The sequence below is a fragment of the Rhipicephalus microplus genome, chromosome 4 (genome assembly GCF_043290135.1).
Source record: "Rhipicephalus microplus isolate Deutch F79 chromosome 4, USDA_Rmic, whole genome shotgun sequence".
NCBI lineage: Eukaryota > Metazoa > Arthropoda > Arachnida > Ixodida > Ixodidae > Rhipicephalus > Rhipicephalus microplus.
In genome coordinates this window covers 34,845,479-34,872,743 of record NC_134703.1, presented here as the reverse complement: position 1 = coordinate 34,872,743, position 27,265 = coordinate 34,845,479, and the positions used below count along the sequence as shown (strand labels likewise).

Sequence of the window (27,265 nt, the reverse complement as noted above, 5' to 3'; positions counted from 1 at the left end):
GTGTGGCTCTTTGCATTGGTTTTTTTTGCAGTTTTTGTACGAACGCTGGTTGTCATAAGCGAGTATAGAAGAATCGCAGTGACATCGCACTTCTTATAGGAGAGACCTCGCACGTATGCACGGCTCCCCCTCATCGAACTGACAAATGTTGCGCATGCAGATGTAAAAACTCCTCTTCTGACTATTCACAGCAAGTGCCAGTTAAAATTAAAAAGTGCCTCCGACATAGCTTGAAGAAGGTCGGACAACACCGCCGATCGGCAGTTAAGGCTCCAGCGAACACGTGAGCCAAACATGATAGCGCAGCAAGCGGCATTAAATTTACTGTCAAGTTTAGAAATCAGCTACGACTCGCTCGCTCTTCGCTCGACAGTGGCTGTCGTAAGTGAAGTGTCAGAAGCACTCTGTAAACGGTCGTTGGCTGATTTGAGCATCGTGAGCGGCTTAGTTACCGCGGCCGCCGCGGGATGTCGCGACGTGTCGCCCCACGCCCTCTAAATTACGCATTGTGAGCCACGCGTTCAAGATAAAAAAAAACAAAGTGCTTCGAGTGATGGCGAACGCAGACAAGAAGGTGTAGGTTCTTTCCTCCTTGAGATCCTCCGAGCAGCATTCATCACGCTGGCTGGTACTGAAGGAGACCAAATGCTTAAAGCGTGCGACCGATTTCCATTACTGCACTTGAAGGCGAGAACATGAGCAATAGGGGAGTCAAGTGGGGTTTCTTCCCGCCTTGTCGTCATTCTAGGGTGATAGGGTAGAGGGGAAGGGGACGACACTCCCTTTGTAAGTGCGCCCTTGGAAGTTGACGTGCGAACGTGCTATTTGAATTGCTCGACAGTTTCCATACAAGCAGCCCTGAAATATGGAGCATTTACAAACAGCAGCAACAAAATACGATAGCGGAAGCTGCTTTACATTTTAGGAAGCACTGTACAGCACTAGCTTGTGAGATGCTACGCTTAATTAAGGTCGTGATCGAAATGTTCATTATAACTTGTTTTCAAATACACAGTAAATAAACATTTCCTGACACTCTCCTATTATTATTTATGACGACTGTTTAGTGTAAGCCACTGACTAGGAGTTACGAATACAATTGCGGTAATATGATTGTGTTGTTTAGAAAACAAGATTCTTTGTGATCATAAGCGCTTCGATGGGGGCTGCGTTCTTATGCATGCCCACGAAATTTGTTGCCAAATGTTGTTTATCTCAGCAATAAACCACTGCATGCGACAATTCACGTAGCCAGATAATCAATGTAAGGCAATTAATTTCGTGAGCGTGTGTGAGAACGTAGCCACGACAGAAAAGTCGCGAAAACGTACCTGCCAGGCATGTGTATTTCGACATTCCGGGCCGGCACAAGTAAAAAAAAAGTTTACTAGTAAAATCGACTGACGTGCCATATATCGTTAGCTGCAGCAAACAATGTGTCAAGTACTTGAGCACGTTGGTGCCAGTTGAAGCGGGTCGAGGGCTCGTTTTGAAGCATTCGAGTCAAGCGTGCTGACGGCTGTGCAGTGGTCAACAAACATGTCTAGAACATCGGAGCGTCGTGCTGGGGAAGGCAAGAGCGACACCTACTGTATGAAACAGCCCCCATAGGAGCATGCTCGACATCAATGACGTGCCTGTCTTGTAGGTTTTGTCCTTGTTTATTGCTGTGGCAGCATTAACAGCTTTGACCGTCAAAAGCGCTGTCAGAAAAAAAAATGAGTGCAATCCTCCGAATCTGCGTCTCTTATACTGTGAGCTTATTCCTAGTTCGTGCCATATCCCACTCGTACGCTATGGTTCGTTATTTTTTGTTTATTTATTATTATTGATGATATTTTGCTCAAGACAATTCAGAACGCTTTTGATGACCAAAGCTGTAGTTGTATCCACGGTGATAACCAAAATAGGAATCAAAAACGGGAAATGCAAGGCAGGCACGTCGATAACGCCGCGCACGCTCCGATGTAGCGTATTTACGACGGAAGGTGTCACTAGTGCCCTTGCGAGGGTGACGCTCCATCGTTCCAGACATGAGAGCTGAGCACTGTATACACCATTTTACGCATGTATACTCTCGAACCAGAAGACTGCCGTCGTAAACGAGTGCTTGCTCGACCGGAGGTGACACGTGCCGGATTCAGCGTGTTTTCTTCAGGCAGTGTCTTTCTTCTTTTTTTTTTTTGTGCACCTGTTCCCAGCAGAAATGAACGCCTTCCATTGCACCCACGGCGTCCCGTAAGAACGATGCAGTGGTAGGCTGTGGCAACAGTCTGAGACAACGAGCAATTATCGTGTATATAGCTTGTACGAGTAAGACGCGCTGAAGGAGGAGCGATGTGCGTCATTTGTGGACTTGAAATTTCATGAATTAAAAACTGTCAGAGTGAAACGCACTACCGACGACGAGGTTGGGTTGGCGGCAAAAGGTAAGAAGGCTCCTTCTTTTCCACTAGTTTTAGAGCTCATTTATGTAATTAGTAGGCTAGACATAACATGCATCTTTAGAAGCCAATGAATAAGTTAACAAGTCACTTACAGTAAGTAGCTCGAGGGGATGGTTCCGCTGAACCAGAACAGGAAAGATGCACCACGACGTCGTGGTATGGTAGCATCGCTGCGAAAAAGGGAAGCTTGAGCTCAGCCGTCATACACACCGGTGAGGCAGACCTAAATGCATCGAAATAATGTAAATTTATCAACTTACGTGGCATCACTTCACTTGTCTGTGGGCACTGTTTATGAATCTAAGCATGAGTTACAGGCAGTGATGACAGATTTACTATAGTGGCTGGGTGATTAAGGCGTTTCGCCATGAAGCCGCAGTAGCGGTACCGTTTGGATTCGCTGCCACTGTGGCCATCCCCTGCTGGTAATGAAGATTTGAAAAAGGGAAGGCAACCACATGTTTGCAGCACGAAGGCACAAGAAAACCCGTACGAATTTCTCAGACAAAAAAAAAAGCTTCTCAGTTGCCGAAAAATTCGTCCTGGTCCGGGTATCGAACCCAGCATCAACGCCTTTCCAGGGCGGTCACTCTATGACTTGAGCTAATTAGGAAGCTAGCAATTGACAGCGCGAGGGTGAATTCATTGACAATTCGAAGCACTTGGATACGAGTGGCTTCGTGCCTTGTGGCTTCGTGTTACAAATAGGTGGTTGTATTCTTTGCTTTTTTTTTAGCCCTTCCATCACCTTGCGGTTTTCCGCAGAACTCATTCGCCATACTTGTAATGAAGATTTGCTAAGCAGAAAGTGCCACCGCGCTGACAACAATTCGGCGCGAGTCTCCAGGCGCAATCGTTGACGCACCTGGCATAGCAAAGCCGACAGGTGGCATTATTAAATTTGATATTCCGGCTGCCTTGGCTAAAATCCTGTGTGGAAAGAGGAAGAACGCCTGCATGGCCAAAGATGATTAAAAACTTAATTATTCGCCCTCGTTCAGGGTTTTGTCTAATTAGGCATGTGGTAGCAAACAGTGGCATTGCAATGCCGTTATCTCCGCCGAGCTAACTTTCAAGTTTGTTCAAACGCATCACTAGAGACAAGGAAGATGATATCAGTGGCCTCGGCAAATAATTCAGTTTCGCTTGCGGGGCGACGGAAGCGAAGCAGTGAGTGCGAAAGCAACACATTCGAGGGATTTTCGAAGAAAGTTTATAGCACCTCACTCCTTCAGCATACACGACCGCTGCAGCGAGTGAAGTGACCTTCATGCGGTCTGTGGCTTCAACGCAAACATTGCGATAAAAGAGATAAGCACGCAAGCAGAGGCAACCAACTCCTCCTGGTCAAAGTGCGGAGCCTCACTCCGTGAACAAAATAAGTGACAATGCCCAAAGCGAGCCCTTGGCGACATCTGGCGGAGTTTAGTGAACACGCCTCTGCCACGCTGAAGCACCTCAGGGATGTGTGTAACACAAACAATCGACGATGTATATTAATAGGTCGCGTTTAGTATTCTGGAGGATGTATGCGTTGTGACCGAGTGGTGAAAAGCGACGCGGTGACGACTCGCAGGTGTGAATGTCAGGTAAACACTTCGTCTCAACTATCTTGTGTTTTACTCTGTGGACCGTCTCCAATGCCAGAATTTCTGCGTAACGAGCTCTTTAGCGCTATCACGTTGAAATTCCCGATGTGAAAGATAAGCAGGGCGGTATGTAGGCACTCGCAATACGCCCTCGCCTACTGCCTGAGCGCGTCAGCCTGAACGAGTCTGCCTGAATGAGTCTGCCTGAACGAGTCTGCCGGAATGAGTCTGCCGGAACGAGACCCTTGCTATGAATGAATGAAGGGGGACAATTTAAGCAGTCGTTTTTTTTGTTTGTTTACCCAACGTTCATGAAACTAGCCAACTGGGCTCCCCCTACGCCATCTCCTGACGCCGACAAGAGCTGTCGCCGAGTGGTGCCCTGTCCTCGGACTCCTGCGACCGTGTCCATCTTTTCTGTCTCCTCCTTACTTCCGTCGCTCACTGTCCCTGCGCCTCGCTCTCTCCTTCCTCTCTCTCTTTATACCTTTTAATTCGATCCTTTTAATCCCTCCTTACCCCCATCCCTTGTGAGCTGCTGCTGATGTGTCGCACTCTCAGACAGCTACGGGGCACACTTTTCTCTTCTTTTCCCTTTAAGATAAGAATAAGCACACAATGAAACTAAATAAAATATAGGGGACGCTAATGGTACTGTTCTAATTGTACTGAAGTAATTGGGCAGTAATACCTTTAAAAAAAGTAAAGTGGTGGTTTTCACTGGCGTTGTAGCATACAAGAAAACGAGCCCCCGAATTATGTTCTTTGATTCCTTCATAGCGAGGGCATCGTTCAGGCAGAGCTTGTGCCTGTGATCACGTGCCCGTTCGTTAAAAAGATCCCTTTCCTCGCGAGGCCAGTTGACAAAGCGTTCAACACTCATCGTCATGGCTGCCAACGGCGCTGACTAGCACTTTCAGGGTTTGCACACTCACAAATACACCAGAAAGGGGACGAAGCAATGACCGTTGCCATAACATGCTTCAAAACATCAGGCACGTAATTCGACGGTTGCGAGTTTGGTGCCTGCCAGCGACAAGTTGTCTTTTCGTTTACTTTACTTTCTTCTCATCTATTACACAATTATTGCAATACTCCTCAAACAGCATAATCAACGAACCTTCTACTTTTCGTGGTTTCATTATCTGCTGATTTTCATTAACAATGTATCAAACAAAAAACACGAACCCACAAATTGTATTCCTTCATTTGAAATAAAAATAGTTCAGTTGCAGTACATTACATGCATGTGCATGTTGGGACGAGAAAACGTGTCCTAATTATGTATTTTTTTCAAAGTAGCGGAGGTCTAGTTAACGAGATTTTACTACATTATACAGCAGCAATAACACGCGCAGTGAAAGCAATGCATGTGCAAACACCAGCGTTGTATTTCTGCAAAGAGAGAGGTGGCCAAGACAACAAAATATGAAAGGCACATCACTCGCAAGAACCTAAAATTTATTTGTTACAGTGCAATAACACCGACAAAACACTTTATATATTGCACTTAAGGCATTTTACGTGTGAGTGAATGCCAGCTCGTGCCTTGCGTGCGCGTCTTCGCAAACTCCGCCACACAGCTGCATGGGACCCAGTAGAAGGGGAAGTGTGAACTTGTTCCATTTTTCATCGATAAATGGGGCTCCATGAGTCGGTACGATGCAACGTCCAGTTATGTCGATAAAACTCGTCCGCAAATAATTCAAGGGATTCTGTACGGTGGTGTTTATATTATGTCTAAGCTCTGCCTGCAAGCTTTCTCCTTTGCTTAAAGAGATAGATGTCAACGCAACAGCTGCCGTAATCCTCCCTTACCCCTCCTTCCTTTTTTTTTTCTTATCTCAAATATTACGAGACTGCCATTCGCTCAACTGCACAAACTAATCCTTGGTAGGGTGAGGGCGTAGACATGCCTAAGGTTCCCTTTCTGGGAAAGGGGGGTGGAGATGTTTGGCGCAGCATACCCCCCGTCCATACTGTGTCAATGTAAAATACTGAGCTTGCACCCCCTCCCCCCCGACTTGCAGAGCCCCCTTCCTATTATGCCAACGTATAGGGCTGATTTTACGCCCCCCCCCCCCCCCGTGACTATGGGTGAGAAAGAGCCCCCCCCCCCTTTTTGGCGCGCCTATGCGTGAGGGAGAGACCTACCACGCTTTGTTATGCAGCTCATTTCCTTGTTGCGTTTCGTCATTAACCGAGCGAATGCGGATACGACACCTTCAAAGATTGAGCCAGCTTCGGGTGGAGCTCTCTGATGGCACCCTTGGATCGCTGCGCGCCAGATGTTCTGAAGCTCGCGTTACTAAAAACAAAAAACAAAACAAAAAAGAGAGACAACTTTTGTTTTCGCATCGCGCCAGCGTTGCGAAAGCCTATGTTTGGGGTCCTCAAGTGAGACGCGCTCTTGTTTGGACATGCGCGCAGGTCTCGCCCTCGTTAGTCCAAATAGCACGCGATGTTTTCTGCACTCTATAAGACAAACAAAACTGCGACCGTCGCAAAACACGTTTGTTACTGCGCAATACTCGAAATTGGAGAAACCTCATGGAACAAACAAAAGACACGATGTGCCAGGAACAACGTGGTTAGCAAGAGCTGGCTCCTCTTACAGTACCCCAATCTCGTCTTTTCTCGATGGTTCGCGTGCGTATAGACTTGTTCGCTGCTTCGTATTTTGCCGATATTGTAGCACCCTCTATAGGGTATTAGACAAACTCCCGATGTCGTGTGTAACGCTTGCATAACGCTTGTTTTCGGCACTGCGTATTTACTCTGTTATGTCATACGAACTCGCCCTGGCCTTCACGCTCATAAGGTAGTTGCAGAAGCTAGTGCCGCAGCATAGCACATTAAGCTTGCTGGCCGTTCTACGCTAGTAGTAAGAAAGATCGAGCTATAGCCACTATACTTGTATATGCAGCTGGTTGCTGCACTTGCATATTTTCTCGCAAACAACCACAAAAGCTCAAATTCGAGCTATTCTTGCGGTGCGTCAGGTTTATAGAACCTTAGCGCCTTTCGCAGAGCTTTTTAACTTTGGACATTGGGTTAAAGTAGCTTATAGAAAAAGATTACGTATGCCAGCAATATATCCCCTTTCGATGAATAAAATATGCCTTCAAATTATGCTGCCTCACACTTGACTGCTAACGACTAAGAAGCAATGAAGACGGCATCAAGTCGTAGCAAGGCTCAGTGAGCATGCAAGGAATGCTGTGGGGAAGAATTAGGCACTGGCGTTACCAGAATCTTTGAACGCGCCATTATACAGGCTAAACGACTTGGGCATCTCTGTGGATCACTTGCTGGAAGGAAATGAAATCTTTTGTCTGCCCGCGTGCTCCCTTCCCTAGGTAGGCAGCGCTTTCTTTTCCCGCAGTTTCTTACTGCAGAGGAACACTTGCTCGGTGCACGGTTGTTAATTACCGTACAGAAACAAATGACCCCATTTCCGGCAGAGTGTCCTACGCCATTCGGCGATGGTTGCCCGAAACCCGGCTAAGCATTATGGGAAGTCGGCGTCGCCAGAACCAAGCGGGCACCCAAGTAAAGGTTGCTGACGGCACACACAGGCGATAACATCGGAGCAATGCGATCCCGGTGCCGGTGCTCTTTATTGCCCTTAAGAATCCCGCCAGGGATAGTGGATTGCCGGCACCCTCGGACATTTATCCGCCACTGATGAATGAGTTCTTTGAGCGAATGTCTGCCTGCGTCAGATGAGGGGTAATTGATAAGGCACCTGTGCCAGCGTGGCCCTGGAGCAGACTTGACGGAACGTTATAACTCCTTGTGTGCCGACGAATCGATGTTTCACAACATGCGATTGTAAAAGCTTGCAGAGCCTAAGTGCAGCCAAATATAAAGAAAAACCCCAGCATCCACCTTCAGCAGCGCCTCGAGAAGGAAAAACGTTTTACAGAGTACGGATGCTTTCATGCCTACATGTGCAACTCCGGTCATTGGCGTAGCCAGGTTGTAGCTTATAATGCAGCCTTCCTTTCCTTCTTGTTTGGAAGTTTTTCTCGCACTGTTATGCACTCCTGATTGAAACAGCCACCTTCATCGTGTCGTTGCCTTGGTGTGCGCGTCGTCTTGGTTTTAGAGTTGTTTTCTTTTAGGGGCGGAGCTCCTTAGGGTGTGAATCGTTCCCTCTTCTGTTGTTGTTGTTGTTGTTGTTGTTGTTGTTGATGATGATGATGATGATGATGATGATGATGATGATGATGATGATTATGATGATGATGATGATCACGTATGCAGCCACCTCTAGTTTATGACTTGCTTAAAAGATTGCGGTGTGTGTATATGTCCTTGGAAATAATACCACGAAAAGGCGTTAGTGGTTTGCGTATAATGAACGATTTCATGTAGTTGACAGACGGACAGATGGACGGACAGAAAGACATACAGACAGACACAAACATACAGACCCTTCGCCCCACTCAACATCATTCACTCAGTGGATATGCTGTGATTTTGAGTGTGTGTGTATGTGGTGGGCCCACATCAACCGGAAATTATTGCAGCATGTTGTTTCGATTATCTATTAACGCTCAAAATGAGACTTCATTGTAGAAATTGCAAACTTGGATCAACTGCTGTTTATGTACACAGAAACGCCTGACTTTTTCAGGGGTGGCGTGTGCTTCAGCGCTTATACTTTAACGGGTTTCACTATGCAGGTTTCCTTCTGTGTTTTTCAATAAACTTCTGTGGTTAGTTGTGTCGGGCGATTTGTTTCTCCCTGTTTTCGCATCTTCCGCGCTTTATTTCATAATGCACGCTTACCGAATTATGCGTTATATGGCCTACGCAGGCGATTCCCTCCCAAGTGTCTCATCCTAGTAGATTGTCTGCGCAGATGTGAAATCCTCCACCGGCACGTATCATCATTTTTAAATAGAGAAACGAGAGCCCAACGATAAAGAAGCACATATTATAGGTTATTAATCAGCAGAAGAACACCCAATTGCAAACATCATGGTTCAGGTTGATCCAAACTGACAGTGAAGGCGATATACGTGGCTACGACGCAAGCACTCACTATAAAATATCGGACGTGCAAGCACGGTCACAAGAAAAAAAAGTCGCAAAAGAACCGACACCAACTGTCGACTGAGGAGACGCACAATAGGCGAATCTAACGTTCCGGCACCGGTGGGGGTCTAGGTGAAAGATAACTGATCATGCATTTATTTCATCTTAATTCAAGCAATCGACGTTCGACCGTTGATTACTTGACCAAGCAGGATTTCACATAAGCAGCTCCACAATAGACCATATTCGTACTATCAATCAGATGCTAGATAAATGCGCAGTATACAACCAACGTCTATACATAGCATTCGTAGATTACGACAAGGCGTTTTACTCAGTCGAGACATCAGCAGTAATGCAGGCACTACGGAATCGGGGCATCGATGAACCCTCCATGACCATTCTGGAAGAAATCTACAACTGATCCACAGCTACCATAGTTCTCCATAAAAAAAGCGACAGAATCCCAATAATGGAGGGTGTGAGGGCAGGGAAACACGATCTTTCACGCTTGCGTTACCACCATTATAGATATGCCATGCCTATACTGATCTAAAATAGAGTATATTCTAGTTGACTTTAGCCATCCCTCTTTCATCAGAAGCGTTTCGTTGTACCTCTGCCACTCCGAAACACCGCATTTTGGTACACTGCGGTGGATCAGTGGCTAGGGTGCTCGGATGTGGGCCCGAAAATCGCTGGTTCGATCCCGAACGAGGCGGTCAAATTTAAATGGAGCCACAATAGAAGAGACCCAGGTACTGTGCGAGTAAGTGCACTTTGAAGAACGCCAGATGGTCGAAATTTCAGGAGATCTCAACTTCGGCATCTCTCATAATCGTATTGTAAATCGCCACCCCCCGTGTCACGTTCATGTAACATCTATGTGGTCGAAGTGCTGGTTACTTCCCTGTGTTCATCACGAAACTCCGCAACGGCCGTATCATGACCGCTCCGACCATGACACACGTGAAGAGCCATCGTCTTCGCCACCTACCCCTCCCGCGGCTTGTAGTTACGTCTTTCTACCTCCTTCTCGTGATCTCGGTGTATTGTCCGGTCAGGATGGCGTTGACATCGACAAATGGATCAACCATTATGAACGAATCAGCGCCAGCTGTAGGTGGGACACGACGTTTATGCTTATCAACATGGTTTTCTATACCTTGATAGCCCACCACAGGTGTTATTCGAGACGCACGACGCCGCCAAGCAAACACGCATGCGATGCTATTGCTCGCGCAGATGACGCACGCCAGATAGCCCGGTCTGAAGACTCTCGGCATCACAAGCTTCCCCACAATGCCCTCTACGACCGCCGGCATGTCGATGTTCTCTTCTCATCTGGTTATCTTGTTCTCTTGTGGTGGCCAGTTCGTCGAGTTAGATTATCAGATAAATAGTTATCTCGGTACACACATAGGTCCTTACTATATCGTCCGCCAGGTACCAGGCGCCTCATACGAGACCATTTTAGGGGCGAAACTCCTAAAGGCGTGGTCTGTCCATCACTTGTATGTTTGTACGTGACCGCATATAGTTCCACCTTTGCCAACTGCCCACTATAGTCATCCTTGCAAACATCCCACTACGGCTCATCACCGATCTACCACTTCACCTACCATAATGCAAATGCTGCTGAGAAGTAGCCAGTATGAAATGCTAGAGGGTCGTGTACCTGTATCCAGCTGCGCAATAAAGAATCGTCGATGGTCCCACTGTGTCCATCTCTTGCTTTTGCGTGACCGCATATAGTTCCACCTTTGCCAACTGCCCACTACTTTGTCCTTGCAATCATCCCACTACGGCTCATCACCGATCCACCACTTCACCTACCATAATGCCGTTATAATGAAGGGGAAACGGTAGCGACGTATAGCTACCACTTACGAATAATAAATTTTTTTGTATAAATATATACAGTGCTTGTCACGTCTTTGGCGATGTAATGGACGATATTCGCGGATGGATCACGGTTCATCGATTAAACCCTCCAGCGCTTCGTCCCTCTCATCATCATTCACTCCGTGATGTTGTGATTTTTTTGTCCTCTGAGACCACCCTGCCTACAACCACGCCAACTGATGCAGTGCCCGTCAGTAGGCTTAAAAACCCTACCATCTGCCCTCTGAAGAACGTAATTAATGTACACCGCGAGACGGCACATTTACCACCTGCATGGGGGTAATGCTACGTAGTTGACGTATCAGTGGTCCGGCATTTTGCACACAGAAGATGACGAAGAAGAGGTCTGTCCGCTGTGCGTGCTATCCTCCATCTTTGTCGATGTTATACGCATCAGTGTGAATACAGCTTGTAAACTGCCATGCCACAGGTCATTTTTCTTACGTAACAATACCTTGGTTTTGGGATGTACAAGCCCTGACATTATCATCACTTAGCATCAAATTTTCGCATTCACTTGCCGTTTTAACAATCTCAATCCTCTCAACTCCTGCCATGGTAGTTTCTGATATGGCCACCGAAATTCGATTGATTCAAATTAGGTGCATATTTTATTTCTTTCATTTCCATAAAGTGGGAACGCTATGCACTCCGAGTGCCTAAAACGTTCCGGCGTAAACAACTGCCCTCGAGATCCCCATGAGGAAGTAAATAAAGAAGGTTTTGTTCATCAGCTAAGGCAAAGTATTTTCGCCTGGACGAAGGATACGCGCCAGGTGCCACTCTGTCACATCGCGTTTATGAAAAATTTGTTTCGACATGGTTTTGCACTGCCCGAAGAGGACATGACGAAAACCGGAACAGATACGCGCAGTTTGATACATTGCTGAAACCACGAAGCGACGAGCCCGACAACATGCGTTGCTTCTGAAAAATTTGCATTTCTAGAAAAAAAAACGTACATTTCAGGCAAAACAGGGCAGCGGAATTGATGCGACATACACAGCACCTCGTGCACCTATAAGCGCGTAACTTTCTCACCATATAAAAACTAATGTCGAAAAACCTTTAGGTTTTGTTATAAGGGTACCGAATTCTGAAGCACCTTGCCCTAAATACGTGTATATAAGAACAAAACAAATAAAAAAGCGAACTGGTGAGCATTTGGGAAGTCGCCATATTTCGTTAAGCCTGAGTGCTCTGGTCTAGCGGGCACTCTGCCTGTTCGCTCAGTTCGTTAGGCGTTTCACTAAAAGCGATCGTCGCACACCGCTAAAGACGAGAAATTCGCTAAAAGTACAGTCCTCCCAAGTTCGCTACGACAGCGCCTTTCTGTTCGTGTAGTAGATTCTTTTCTTCGCCTGTTATGCACTTCGTTCCCACTTTTTTCGCCAACCAGTCTAAAAAGCATGTTTCTTTCATTGCATTGCGTTATCGGCAGTGTCTTATTTCTTTTATTTCTCTCTCTCTCTCTTGCCTTTTTTTTCTGTAGGAAACTGCGCTTCTTGTGCACTCTTCCTCGTCAAACCTCAGCGGTAGACGGCTTACTCTTACAGGACTTTAAAAACCGACGGTGCTTCTTTGCTTGCTTTCCGGGCTACAGCGCTTTCCCTTTTCGGAGCCCGTTCTGCGCCTGTCCGTCTTCATTCCCGTCTCCCCAAGGCCCGAGGTCCCGGCGGAGACTGCCGCCATTCTCTGCGTCGGAACGTAAAAAACCTCTTCGTTCCTTAGCAGCCTCACCCGGACAGTAAGGTTTAAACCAAGCATATGCTTAACGTCGTTACAATTTCACACTATTTCGTGCAACGTTGAGGAGCAACCTCATTTTTTTCTTTTGCAGAATCTTCGCATAGATGCACAAGCGGAGCGTAATGTTTCGTAATGAAATACGGGAAAATAGCTCGTGTAGCGTGCGGTGAGGCTCGAAATACTCCGCAAACCCGAAAAAAAGGCGTAGCACGGGCACCCAGTGATTACTGTTCTACAGAGCTATCACTATTCCGCTCACCATTACGCTGATGACGTCAGCGTTTGAGGTGAGTGGGTGCGATTTAGTACGGCACGCGTTGAATCTTGTTAAGGATATTCACGAACACTGTGCGTAACATAAGTTTTGGTGAGCTTTATTGGCTTCCTGCTTGTTACGGCAGTTGAGATACGTGTTGCGTGGAGCGACTTCGGTCACGCGATTCCTGCAGAGAATCGCCTGACCATCTCTCTCTTGATAGGTAGCGGCGAAGCGCAGAGAAAGCGTCCCTGGGATAAGAAATTCCGTGCTTGTCGAGTGGCGCCACCTATGACGCGGCGAGATTCTCAGACGCACGGTCCCGAAGCGTTCTTATAGTTTCAGGTTGACTATTGCGACTGTTATGTGGATATTTCTGTTAATTATATTATTGTGAGCCTTGTTCGTTCATTTTAGCCGGTTTTTAGATCATTCTAGCCTTTTTCAGGTCTGAATTGAGCGCTTTATTGCTAGCGTGATCACAACACATGACAACCAGGACAAAAACCCAGACCAGATAAGTGCTGTGCCCTTTAAGCAGCTATCCCACGCACAGCATTATGACTCATGCGCAAGACGATCAACTAGCTGTATACGCAAGCGAATATTACTACTTTCGTGCCCGTTGACAACTATAGACTACTTTACCCAAGACATACGGGTGCCTCCATCTTAGGCTGATAACAATGATTCGTCTTGTTTTTGTATATTGCAGTGTGAATTAAAAAGGCCATGAAACATCGTACGCGCCATCCCAGCCGTTTTTATACGTGTGGGTCTGCCGTAACACTGTTAGGTTAGCGGTTAAATATGCAAAACAGAACGGGTAACACTCCAGTAAGGCTGCACTGAAACCCATCCAAAAAAATAGTCTGTAATCGTGATGAGAATTTCTTACAGTATAGGGCCGACGATAAACACACCCGTAATCAACAAACATTGGTCTTACACGGAAGTTCTGTTTTTCGATGCAAGGTGACCCCACTTGGTCACGTGTTCTTCAATAGAATTATTCATGTATATAGACTATTCAGAATTAAATTTTCATTCGGGCGACAACTCTAATTAGTGTGAAATCATAAAGTAGATAAAGTAGCTATAGCGATTTTTTAGGTGAAGACGCATTGGTTAAGATTTATGACTTTGGAATAGCGGCGGAACTAACGTCCGTTACTTCTCAGTATCGCAACATGATAATTTTTTTTTGAAATGCATTCATTTTCCTTTCGCATAACGAGTAACGTATTTAGTTAGTTCTTTGGTATAACGCATACACTGCTTACATCATACACCATAAGCACAGCTTGTACATACTGTATGTACTGTATGTACTATCGGCGTCAAATGAAACCCGAACATCCTTCGCGATGGTATAGCAAGCCTTCGCGATGGTATAGCAAGCCTTCGCGATAGTATAGCAAGCCTTCGCGATGGTATAGCAAGCCTTCGCGATGGTATAGCGCGCGCCGTCCGCTTATCACCATGGACAGACACGCATATCTGCGCAGAGGTGCCGAACAGGATGCGCGCGCCTGTCAATAGCGGTAGCTGGTCGGCGCGCACTATACGAACGCGAAGGCTTACCGCAGTTCAGATTCCATCGTGTCACACTGGTGATCACCTTTGATCACGAAGGCGAGATAGCGTGCGCCTGCGCGCTCTTTATCTCGGCCAACAGCAGCGAAGGACTCGTTCGCGTGCTCTACTTTCACCGCGTAGAAAACGAGCACAAAAACTGCTCCGCTCCTGGTATCCCCTTAATCTATCCTTTCGTACCATTACGCGAGACAGGATCTGAAAGAGTTAGCTTCTAGCTCTACTTCGTTTATAGTTGAAATTGTTGCTGTAATACGAAATAAATATAACTAGTTTTATGCTAATAACTGGATTATTTGCACCAGTTGGTGCTTGATGAACTATTGTAGCTATAAATGTGTACGCACATTATTAACAGATAGATAGATAGATAGATAGATAGATAGATAGATAGATAGATAGATAGATAGATAGATAGATAGATAGATAGATAGATAGATAGATAGATAGATAGATAGATAGATAGATAGATAGATAGATAGATAGATAGATAGATAGATAGATAGATAGATAGATAGATAGATAGATAGATAGATAGATAGATAGATAGACAGACATGCTTCACACTAGCAAAGGGCGTGGGAATGCATTTTGCAAAAGACGGTACAAAAGCCAGCTTCAAACAATGTGGCAGGGTGCACGAAGAACCAAAGCAAAATGCTTCAGTATCGCGTGCCCGCTGTCTGACGCCAACCTCGTCTATACAGCTATTTTTCTTGGCTTGCCTCGAACTGCACGTGTTTGCTGAGAACGGAAAGGCTCAGCGGGGCCGAGTGTGAAAAAAAAGCGCGAAACGGCAAAGCCGCGCGATGTACCACCTCCGTCCAGAATAAATGGCACTGACAGTATCGCATGCAAAGCGTATTCAGCAGATTTGCCGTGCATTTGATCAAGCCCTCTTCACATCACGCGTCGCTTTGTGGGCATCGACGCCGTCGCCGCCACTGGGAGAGAGGATTACTTACGAAAAAGTCTCGGCGCGCTTCGATGAATGAGCACGACCAGCCGCACCACGTCGCGCGCGTCTGTTCAACGCGGGCTTTGACGCGCGTGAAAGTAGATGAAAAAAGGTTTCGAGTCCCCTCTTGGCATAAACAAGGAACCGCTGGAACAGAAGTGCAAAAGAAGAAAGCAGCACGCATCATGAATTTTATATGCGCAACCTAGAGTCGGAGTGTTCTGTCTCCGTAGTACCGCTGTTCTGTCAGGTGGCGCCGCTGTCCATGGGAGGCCGCAACACGCGTTTTCATTTTGTTTTCCAGTTTTTTTCTTCTTTGTCTCGGTTTGTCACCGGCACAGCTGGTCCTCGCTGCGCTTCAGTTCTTGACAGCAGTCCGAAATGTGTCGCCCAGTCACGTCACACGCGCCACCCGTAACGGTGCGGCAGAGAGAGCGTGTTGCGTTCGTCCGCCCGCACCAAAACGCAAAAGAGTTGCGGGCAGCGGCGCGGCACGTCAGGCGCTGCACCGTGCGGCTCGGAATAGGGAAGCGCGGGTCACGGCACCAAGCAGCGTGTTTTCTTTGCACGAGCCACTTTCGGGTCAAGCGTATCGAGCTGCCAGTACTGCAATGACGCTGCCCCCCCTCCCCCATTTCCTTACGACATTGCACGGAGTGATCAATGGCGCACAAATAGTTAATTGTGCTCTTTGCGTGTCTCGATGCACGGTCAATTAAGCGAATCACGGCAGGCAAATGAAACTGTAAAATGAAAGCAAACGGAATAGCAAAACAAAGAAAGAAAAGGTGTGGCAGCAAAGCATTAGTGCCGCATTGACTAAGAAAAAAGCGGAGCTATTCGCATTCCCCTCGTCATTTCCCTCCCTCTTCTAAACTCCCAATTCACTAAACGTGGCTAAGCTATGCTTCCTTTCTCTCACTCCCCCTTTTTCTTCCCCTTTCCTTTTCTTTATGCTATGCTCTTCGTTTTTATGTCTTTTATGTCTTTGTTCACTGCATTCTCTCTCTTTCCTTTTCTTTTCTATCTATCTATTTCTTTCTTTATCTTTCTCTCTCTACAGTTCTTTCATTTGTTATAGCTATTGCGGCTTTATGTACATGAAACTCAGTAATATTGGTGCATGTGTAGCAATTTCTATTTAAAGAAAACTTGCATGACGCTTGAGCATCGCCGCTTCAAGAGAACGCGATAGCTTAATTGAGTTGCATGTATGTCACCTCATGAGTCGCTAGCGTGACGGCGGTTCTTGGTGGATGCTTCAACTATGCTGCAAAGAAACGAGCATGGCGCCATGTTTCTTTTTTTTTTTGGCAATTTGGGAAGATTCTACTACGCGTCGTTCTTGTTAACGCGAACCTACACAACTGTCGACTTCGTCTGAGCGCTTTGTAATGAGGGGGCCTATAAAACACCCACTCATTGCGCGATTCTTGTGTTTCGGCGCCTGGCGTGATTGTAGTAGAACGTTAGCTGCTTGCTATACGTAAAAATTCTATTGGGTTCAATTGACACTCGTACAGTTTTTTTAATATTGATTTATTTGTAGTTGTCTCGAATTTCCAATTATGGGCAACCCTATCTTTTTCTCACAACTAACAATGCCGAGCCCGACATTAAAATTTCAGTGATACAAGATCTTTCTTGCTATTCTGCCAATATTTGTAGTGCAGTATTCTCAATGCGCATGTGAAGGCTGGTGTGGAAAGTGCCATATATGTGTTCCACTCGTAATAGACGAGCACTAAAGTTGCAGTTAGACATGTTTGTAGTATGGCCGCTGACCTCTAAAAAGTTCGTCTAGGATCTTATGCTCACACTTCTTTATTTACATACAACCCAGCACTGCCGATGTTTAGTTGGTAAAATATACGTAGCACTTAATGAACATTATATTTATCGCTTTCTTTGGCCTTGATATTATTCAGAACTGTATATTTTGATCAAAAATTCAAATGTAACGGTAGTGTAATGACACGTTGTAATTTTCGAAATGTAACTGTAACGACTTCGTCTTGCACTTATACGGAACTTGTAACGGGAACTCGTTCCGAAATTATGAAGGAACGAAAACGTGCTTCCGTTCCTGTTTTAAATGAATATGTGCATCACTGGCACAAACTACTGATTTGCTCACTTATTATATTGGCAAGCCGCCAACTCGTAAATAAACCACGTTCTACGTGGCGTTAAACCAGGCAGAAAAGTCACACACTTTTCCAAAAGGGAACCCCGATGGGACGCGAAGCAGCAACGTCGCGCATGGGTGCGTCACGATTTGAACGACACTAATGCGTGAGCTGCGGTGAGCGCTGGAAGATTCACTTAAAGCTATGGCTGGCGTAGGTCTTGTCAATTCTTCGGACACGGGTGTTGGACCGCAGCTGGCGCGCGTTTCGCATTAACAACCAGGGCCTTGTGATCGGTGAAACGCACGCTGAAAGGTTCCTGCAGAAATTCGACGTCGAAGCGGCGCGAGGTGTAGCGAGTGGCGTTCGCGTTGGTGGAGTGAGCTGCGGTTGGGGCAGGTGTTGTAGTCGAATGGACGAGGCGGCAGCTGCGGACGCTTCGGCGAGTGTACGGCAGGCGAGAGAGGGAGTGACCTCAGCGCGCACTGAGAGGGGAGTGTGCCGTCAACGCGCGGCTGCGGCACGACCTACTTGGCACCGCTCCAACACTTGTGGCAAGATTGATTGATATGTGGGGTTTAACGTCCCAAAACCACCATATGATTATGAGAGACGCCGTAGTGGAGGGCTCCGGAAATTTTGACCACCTGGGGTTCTTTAACGTGCACCCAAATCTGAGCACACGGGCCTACGACATTTCCGCCTCCATCGGAAATGCAGCCGCCGCAGCCGGGATCCGAACCCGCGACCTGCGGGTCAGCAGCCGAGTACCTTAGCCACAAGACCACCACGACGGGGCCACTCGTGGCAAGGGGAGCACGTTGCTGCGCGTTCGGACGGAAGGACGGAGGAATACCGTTAGGCAGGCTATAGTCAAAGAGCTGCTTGGAATCTAAAAAAGTGTTCCACACTGGTCGCCATGGGTACGAGCGACGCAGACTATTACCAGTGTCACGCGGTAACCTTTAGGGGCGAAGCTTCTTATAGCGACAGCCGTTCGTCTCCCGTATTATGTAACAAGTATAACATTTTGACCTCCAAGGTGGTGCCGGTGAGAGACTTCTTCTGTGCGTTGTTGAACAATAAAAAATAGTGCTCAATGTACATGTCAATGGCTGCTAATGGGGAGTGAGAGACAGGAGCATTCAGCTTTTAGTTAACGCGCAGGCTGCGATCACCATTACCAGCCATTGGCATGTACATTGAGCACTATCTGACAAGAAAGGGTTGCTACGTTATACTCGCTGGGTGTAACCTCTTTAGCTTTAGAAAGGTTTAGCGAGCGTTGAGCCGCAGTGCCATGAACACAATGAACTTGTATATACCATGAATGAACTCGAGGTGGTTAAAAATGGGAAGTAGATACGAAGCGCAAGCCGTAAGAAAGTAAAAGCCGAATTCTCCGCCTCTCATTTCCCATTAGCAGCCATTGGCATGTACATTGGCATGTACATCTGACTGAAAAAGTTTGCTACGTCATACTCGCTGGGCATAACCTCATTGATTTTCGAAAGGTTTAGCGAGCGTTCGGCCGCAGTGCCATGAATGCAGTGAACTAGTATATACCATGAACTCGAGGTGGTTAAAGGTGGGAAGTGGACCCGAAGCACAAGCCGTAAGAAAGTGTGCGTGTGCCACCTCTCGTTTAGTCCTTGGAATGTCCGCTGGATGGTGGTGCTTCTATATGGAGAATATATGATGAAAAGATGCGAGATGGTGGTACTTGGAGTGTTGAATAGATGGACGAACGGACGCATAGACAGATGCATGGATGGACGCATGAACAAACGCAGGGGCGGCTGCATGGACGAACGCAGGGACGGACGCACGAACAGACGCACGCACGGACGGGCTGATGGACGCATGGACGGTCACACTGACGGACACATGGACGGACGGAAGCAAAAACGAATGGACGGACGAATTCTTCACCCCACTCTCCATCATTCACTCCGTGGATATGCTGCCATTTTTTTATTATGATCACGCATTACCTTGATCAAAATTCTTCATGGTAATTGGCTCCTTCAAATTAAGCTCCAGAAAGAAGCCAGTCATTCATGAGAGATTTGATCTCGGTCCGAATTAATCGCGATCAGCAGTGCATCATATGGCACCGGTGCAACACTCTCAGGTTTTATACCCATAAAGTGGACGGCAGCACGTCCGCCTCCGTAGCTCAATCGGTTGGAGTTCAGACATTTTTTTTTTATGTAAAGCTTGCAGGCACTACCCTGAGAGCGGCAAGTTGCCTTTCGTTCACTTTATCTTCTTCATATTTATATAGTAATTACCACAAATAGCGTCCCCCATACTTTGCTTGGCGTTATTGTCTGTTGATTCTCGTAAAAAAGTATACCAGGCACTTGACGGGGATTTACTGGAGCTTTAAGGAAAATCTGCTAATTTTGTCTGTTAAGCATTAAAACAATAAATGAAAACGCGCGCTTGTATGGGAGAGGAAATTATGTCGTCAACTAGGCCTTCTCACGTAGAAATAATGTAATTACCCGGACGCGCCTACAAAAAAAAATTCATGTGGACTAAAACGCTTCCGCAACTGACTGCGCTCTTTAGCCTTACGATATTCGTCGCGAGCTGGAGTGAATTGATCGCCTTCAAAGGGCTTTCGAAGTGAGAAAGCGAGCTAAGAATAATCATAAAAAAAAGGACGGACAACCCATTAGTTAAAACCTTGCCGTCGGATGAAAAGAAGTGAAGAGAAAAGTTCGAGCGACAAGTAATTATGCGTGTTGGACGTGATGCGTGCGCGCGAAGTCACAGTACCAAGGACAAGCGCAAAAAAAAGCTGTAATACGCAAACGCTGGAATCGTTAATTTGATTCGGGGGGGAGCTAAAATCAAGAGAATACGGTGAATAGTGGAACCACCGTGGCCGCCTCGTGGTCCCGCTGGGCACGATGATCGGCCGAGCGCCTGGCGGAGACATTATTCACCCATGTGAGCGGGGACTCACAAAACTGAATCGTGCGGCGCTGTTGTCTCCCTCCCCGCCACTTCGCCCGCGGCGTAGCACTTTGCGCGCCGTTAGACTCCTGCCACTGTGTGCGCGCTTGTCGTGCTCTGCGGTGAACGCTAGCACCCCGCCGCTGAACCGGCGCATTTTTTGTGCCAGCCGAACTGCGAGATGACTTTATCTTCCTTTTTCTCTCCCCCCCCCCCCTTTTTTGTGTGTGGTGATTTCTTTTGTGTCTCGTGCCCAGTGCTCATCGCTTCTTTTTTTTTTACCTTATAAGTTTTTGTCTATATTCGTGTCATTAGCGTTGCTCGAATGCACTCCTCTCACACTGTGCCATGATTTTCTACGAACCGTGAACAAACGTTAAGGCTTTCGTTGCAAGCCTCGGACAGAACATTGGTAGTCTTTCAAATAAAGTCGAATACAACGTTATAATTTTCTTTGCACTCTTGTTTTTCAGTTCTACTTTCTTCAAATGTAGAAAGAGCTTCCTGCATTGCCTATGTCCCTGGATGTCGCTCATCATAAGCGTTTGACTCAGAGTAAAGGCCTTCGATGTTACGGAATGGAGCATGCTAAAATTGTATCAATAGCGCTCTATATGCCCTCCATGTGCCTTTGATACACTGTGTTAAAGAGTGGATCACATAAGGTAATGATTACGTCACACTTCCCAACACGTGTCGGGATATCCATTGAGTCTTTACCTGAGTCACTGTTGTTTTATCTAAAGAACGCTCACGTGGGATTCTGTGGTAAAACGTACATTCAGGAAAAGGAAGTAAGCATCGATTCGAAGGTATAACCCTGATGCTTAGTAACATATTCGTGGGTAGCACAGAAAGAGACTTGCCAACTGCTCAGAATATGTAGTCTACAAGGCACACAGATGTGTAAAACTGCTTAATTTTAGGCTGTGCAGTCCACGCTGAGCGTGACTTCACTAAAACTGTGTTAGAGGCTTTTGATTTTTAAGGCGAGTGAATAACTTTGATTTCTGGAGTACCGGTGAAAAACAAGCCGAGATTTCTGAGTCTTCGTCTAGTATTTCCGTCAGACCATGTGTGTTGGACTTCAGCACCTGGTACTGGGAAGTCGCTCATGTATTTTGCTTCAAATCTTTCTAAGCTGGTCAGAAGTGACATAATCACAAGTTGTTCTTAGTCTACACTTTTTTCACACTGCTTATTGCACGTGTCATGCACAGGTGGCTCGGATACCAGACGCAGGCTATCCACTGTCTGTAATGCAGGCTAGAGGCCGCGGTTTATAAGAAAGCTTGGACAGGAAAAAGAACCACATTTGGAAAACAAGATGGACTGACAGATTCTAGTTCAAAGGTAGTAGTGATCATATAGTTTCCTAATATACACTAGAGCGAACTCTGGCGCTAGTGTCTATGGTAGCTGCAACGCACGGCGCTTCAGCGAGCATGGGAATGATGGGTAATACACACATTTGTCTAATTTTCGTACTTCTTGTCTGCTGCTTCTGGCTCCGTGTGTGTTCGTGTTGCTTAGAGCTCTGCTTTCACAAAAAAATAAATTAGCAACTGTTCAGCGTTTGCGCTTCATAACCTTATTTTTTTAGGCTTACCATTTTGAATCGGGTCACAAAGTTCAAAACGGTTCATTATTTCCTTCAAAACAAACCGTAACCAGCAATAAATGAAGCCGCAAGTATATAGGATTCGTCGCCCGCAAGTACGAAGACTAGGCAAATGTGTGTACTACCCATCATTCCCATGGTCGCTGAACGATCGCCGCGGCAGAGTCCTCTCAAGTTAATTTTAGGAAATTTTATGGTAGTGATCTCTTATGTGCTCGGGCAACGCCTCCTCTAGAGAGATGCCTGCGACATCGCACACTTTCCCACGGGAGGTTCCTCGTAGTTCACTGCTTTCTCCGCAAGGAGCACTCGCAGCCGACAGTACTACATCCGCTAGATTCGGAAATGGCACCTGGACGGCAATAGACATTGCTTTGATCTCAGATGCGGCAAGGTTTCAAGCGGCCGCCGCAGCGAGCGCTCACAGCCGACAATGTTTGGGGGAGCGGAGCAGGACAGAATAGGAGAGGGCCAGGAACCAGCTTTTCGGCTCAAGTCACAGGCATCTTTCTAGGAGAGGCGTTAGTACGGGCTATCTCACAAAATAAAAAATAAAAAAAGTTACGATGTTAAGGTGGTGTTTTCGGGCAAGAACGAAATGGGCGGGTGCGCGTGCGTTGCTTAATCAGAAATGTGCGAAACTGAACAGCTTACAGAAAGACTATAGTATTAAATACAAGCACCAGTTTGTTCGATATGCAAAAAAAAGTAGCGTGTAGTATTTATTTGACATGTGGTCATACGGCAGACTGGCAAATATACTACATAAAGTTTTTTTATGTAATATGTATCAACACATCGACTTTTCTGTCATATATGAGACCTTTGTCAGACTTTCCGGCGCGCTATTTCATTGTCCTGAGAGGTGAACCTCTCCGGTGTTGCGTTGTGTCACTGACAAACCGGAATTCCCAACCGGGCTCAGTGTATAGCTCTGCGCTTACCTGTGAATTTGTCTTGAGTATGCTATTCCACGAGCTATTCTATTGCTATTCTATATGTTTCAGTTTCTGAGTCCACATGGCACCGGTCCGCGTGATAGTCTGTGCCAAGCTTGCAGCATGAAGATGTAAAGTGTTTCCACGCGTCGTTGAAACACCATGGCTCAGTCACTTCGACAAGCGAGCCGACGACGGCTGAATTGGTCACCACGGAACACACAGAACTAGAGACACTTCAGCTTGCCTCATCTATTGCACCGAAAATTGTGGCTTGCAAGCACTTTGGCTAATTTATTATTTTTTGCGAATCTCTGAGAAACAGTATGCGTCGCTCCGATAATTTTTTTCGTGCTTTAATAACATTTACAGCGTGGACTTACTCGTGCATGTCATAGGCTGATTATTTGCACTTCCTTTTCAACTTTCACTTGCGATGACCGTCACCTTGAAGCCCGCGTTTCGTGATAAAACCTAAGGACAGCACAAGGCTTCTAAGACATCCTTATCTATCTGTCCGGCAGCCAGGCGTGAATTGCCTACGCAGCTGAAAGCGCGCTGCTGATGAAACCGCGATGCTGCTCTTCGAGATTCTGCGATTACAGATGTACCCGACGGGACGCTGGCAGAATAGAGCCCGTCGTTCGTGCCTTGCGCCCATGATTGCAGCATATTATGCAAATCAGCCCCACACTCGCATTTTATTTCCTGACCTCTTGAGCACTCCCGTTTCGTAGCTTTCGTTTTATTGACTAGTCGTTTCCTAGTCTGTGTTTTATCGGGGGTTTTTCTTGCCATCCCATCGCAGTCTTCCGAGCCTGCAAAAATCACGCCTAACAAGACGAATCGGCAACATCAGAGGAGTGCCTAATGAAACAAAAGTCAAGACATACTGCGAAGACGACACTGGAATGATAGCAACCCACTCTATTAGCACTTTGTCTCTTTTGGTAGGCCCATCACGCACGTACGGCAGAATGAGAGATGGGTGCGCAGCACGTCGTCCTATAAATTGAGTTCGTATTTTTTTTTATTTTTTTTAATTCTTGGCAACGCACGCGTGGTCCACTTTTGCACTGCCGAAAATACCCATCAAGAGCAGCAAAATTCACTCGTTTGATGAATACCTAATGAGCTGCTTTAGTACAAGCGTTGATTTACATACTTCAACGAAAAGTATAAGAAAGGTGTCGGCGGGAAATGGAAGGCTCGGTCAACGTGTCGGCCACACCGCTGCGAAAGTGATCTCGGTGCATGTACTTTATAAGATGTTCGTGAAGAAAATTGGCCTGCAAGAGGCAAAATTCCAAAACACACAAAAACAAACATTTTCGATGTTTCCTGTAATACGGCTATTCGCAATTCTACAGCAAACGGGCATGAGTTCTCAATAATCGAATGCAAGTAATGGTTTGCTGTGTGCAATCGAGAACAAGGATGAACACAGGATTGCTTTCTAAGTACCAATGAAAGGGAGTATCAGGCAAGAACTCCCGAGCATAACAAGTACAGTATTCTATCTTTGAAGTATAACGGAAATGCGTTCAACTTTCAGTATTGTGGAGAAGCAACCCTCGCATTCTTTCACAGGGCATAACAGCCGCTTCTTTTGGGCATCGGTCAGTATTCAGGAGAATGTGGCTGCGTAAAGTGAACACTAGTTGTTGCACATATACGGTGAAGACACCTCCAACGTGCTAATATCGGAGAAGTCAGCGCTTTCGCTGAAAAAGCAGCAGTGCCTTGAAGGACATGGTTTAAACTGATATCTGAAGTTAAGCAGCAGAACTTGCGAGTGTTTAATCTGTAGAGGAAAAGGGCCTCGGGCAATGCAGGCATTCCGTTTGAGCAACAGCGGAATATCTGCCTCAGGAATGCCTTCATCGAGTTCGAATGCGTCACAATTTAGGAGGGTTTGTACCCTACTCCTCGGCGGTGACGCGGTGTTGTCGTCGACAAGCCTCAAGGCATTGACTTAAGTGCTGTCAGTACCGCCCGCTAAAGCACGGGCCGTGGCAAACGTTACCCTAATGAGTGTGTTAGTGTCCTGGTGGGAAAGACAGATTATTTAAATTTACACGACACTTGGGACGAAACACCAGAGTAGAAGTAGACAGTACTAACGCATACTCAAAACTAATTTCTAGAAATCGCGCACACTAACCTCCTGGAGCGATGCGCTTGCTGCAGTAACAACCATGACCGCGTGCATGTGGTACACTCCAACATCGAGACCCATCTATGAATAAGAAAATGAAGCTCTTTGTTAAATAGCGAATCTCTGCAGCTCAGAGCTGCCTATGCAGGAGTAGAAGTCAGCTTCATCTTTTGTCGAGCGTCCTCGGAATGTGTTCTTGGGAGGCGCTGATGTCATTGCTGAGAGCGACGGAGATGACATTACGACATCGCCGTTATACCACGTAACACCCACCGTGTGAAGATAGATTGATATGCGGGGTTTAACGTCCCAAAACCACCATATGATTATGAGAGACGCCGTAGTGGAGGGCTCCGCAAATTTCGATCACCTGGGGTTATTTAACATGCACCCAAATCTGAGCACACGCGCCTACAGCATTTCCGCCTCCATCGGAAATGCAGCCGCCGCAGCCGGGATTCGATCCCGCTACCTGCCGGTCAGCAGCCGAGTACCTTAGCCACTAGACCACCGCGGCGGGGTCACCCTGTGAAGTCTTGTAGCCTGTGGCAGTGGCCTCATCACGGAACTCCGAGTGTTGCAGCATGGTGCGTCTTTTGAATCGGGCTGGCAAAAAATTACTTCCTTTACAGCCCACCTTAAGTGGCAAACTTTCTGGGTTTCCGCTGGGGTCCATACGCCTGGAAAATCAGTACGTGGCCTCCATGTACGTTTATACTTTTTCTTTCGAGCCTTGACCTATTGTCTAAACCACGCACTCAGCTCTCTCCTTCATGTCCGCTCTGGCTAGCGCCAGCCCCCACCTCATTGACTTGAGCGTGGCTTGCTACCGCCTCAATGCGGTGCGTTCGAAACGCGTTTGTGCTGCCAGCGTTTGTGTTGATAAGACGCCACAATGACAGGTTCAGTGCTTCGCCGCTCCTTTCTGTGCCTTCGCCGCGATTTCTGTGCCTTAAAAGTGTACTTCCTTGTATTGTGTCTTTCATTTTTCTTTTTCTGTTATGTTATGCACATTTCGTTGTGTTTTTTTATTATTCTTGAATCCTTGCTGTTCGCCAAGTTAGGCGTCAGCAGCCAAGTCAAGCTGTTTTCTTTTTTTGGAGTTTTCATTGGAACGATCCTCGGATTTTGCAGCTTTTACTGCGGGCCCCTGTCATCATGTACACAATGATGATGAAATAAACGTATTATTATTATTATTATTATTATTATTATTATTATTATTATTATTATTATTATTATTCTCTCGCCGTTCTCTGGCTGATAATTGTAAATAAATGATTACGGTTAAAATCCTCGTCTCGTCATTAATTTACGCCATTAAAATTACTACGCTGTGTACTTTTGGCGCAATGCATTTCTTCACGATTCCCTTCAAAGAGGTGGGGGCAATTTTTTCTCAGAATCACTGCACCGTCGGGGTGTATGTGTGATCAAACCGCTCGCAGTGTTCTGTTACTGCGGTCCACTCGCCCCAATTTTACCAGAATGTTCACTAGAGATGATTTTGTTTGCACCTCTATCTCATGCAATTACGACAAGCCACCCCTAGAGCAGGCAAAAGATGCTATGTGCCCAGCTCTTCAAATCTTGGTCCACTAGACGACACTGCTCGGCTGCCACAGCCAACAGGCCCAAGAAGCCGGCGCGCACAGGCGGCGGCTGTCGCCACTCGAGTCTTGGGCTAAGCATTTACACCCAGCACTTGTTAAGACCAGCCCCAGTTCCCAGTATACACCTTCTGTCCGTCTCAAAGATGATTCAATGTTTTCACCACCACCACCACCACTAACAACTATACGTTAACAAAGCCACATGTTGTCAGCAGAGAACGGCAAAACAGTGTCAAAAACTTCCACAAAGGCTGTTTTAGACGTTATAAAAAGCAATGGACTAGATACTAGAT

General features: G+C 46.5%; 1 protein-coding gene across 5 annotated transcripts in view; it reads right to left on the bottom strand.

The window, feature by feature from the left end:
* Nucleotides 1–27,265, bottom strand: part of LOC142814225 (uncharacterized) — a 367,645-nt gene that overhangs the window by 162,690 nt on the left and 177,690 nt on the right. For all 5 annotated transcript variants that reach the window (XM_075892534.1, XM_075892533.1, XM_075892531.1 and 2 more), the window contains exon 2: nt 2,540–2,617. In XM_075892534.1, the coding sequence (XP_075748649.1) occupies nt 2,540–2,617 (78 nt within the window). The remainder of the gene's footprint in view (nt 1–2,539; nt 2,618–27,265) is intronic.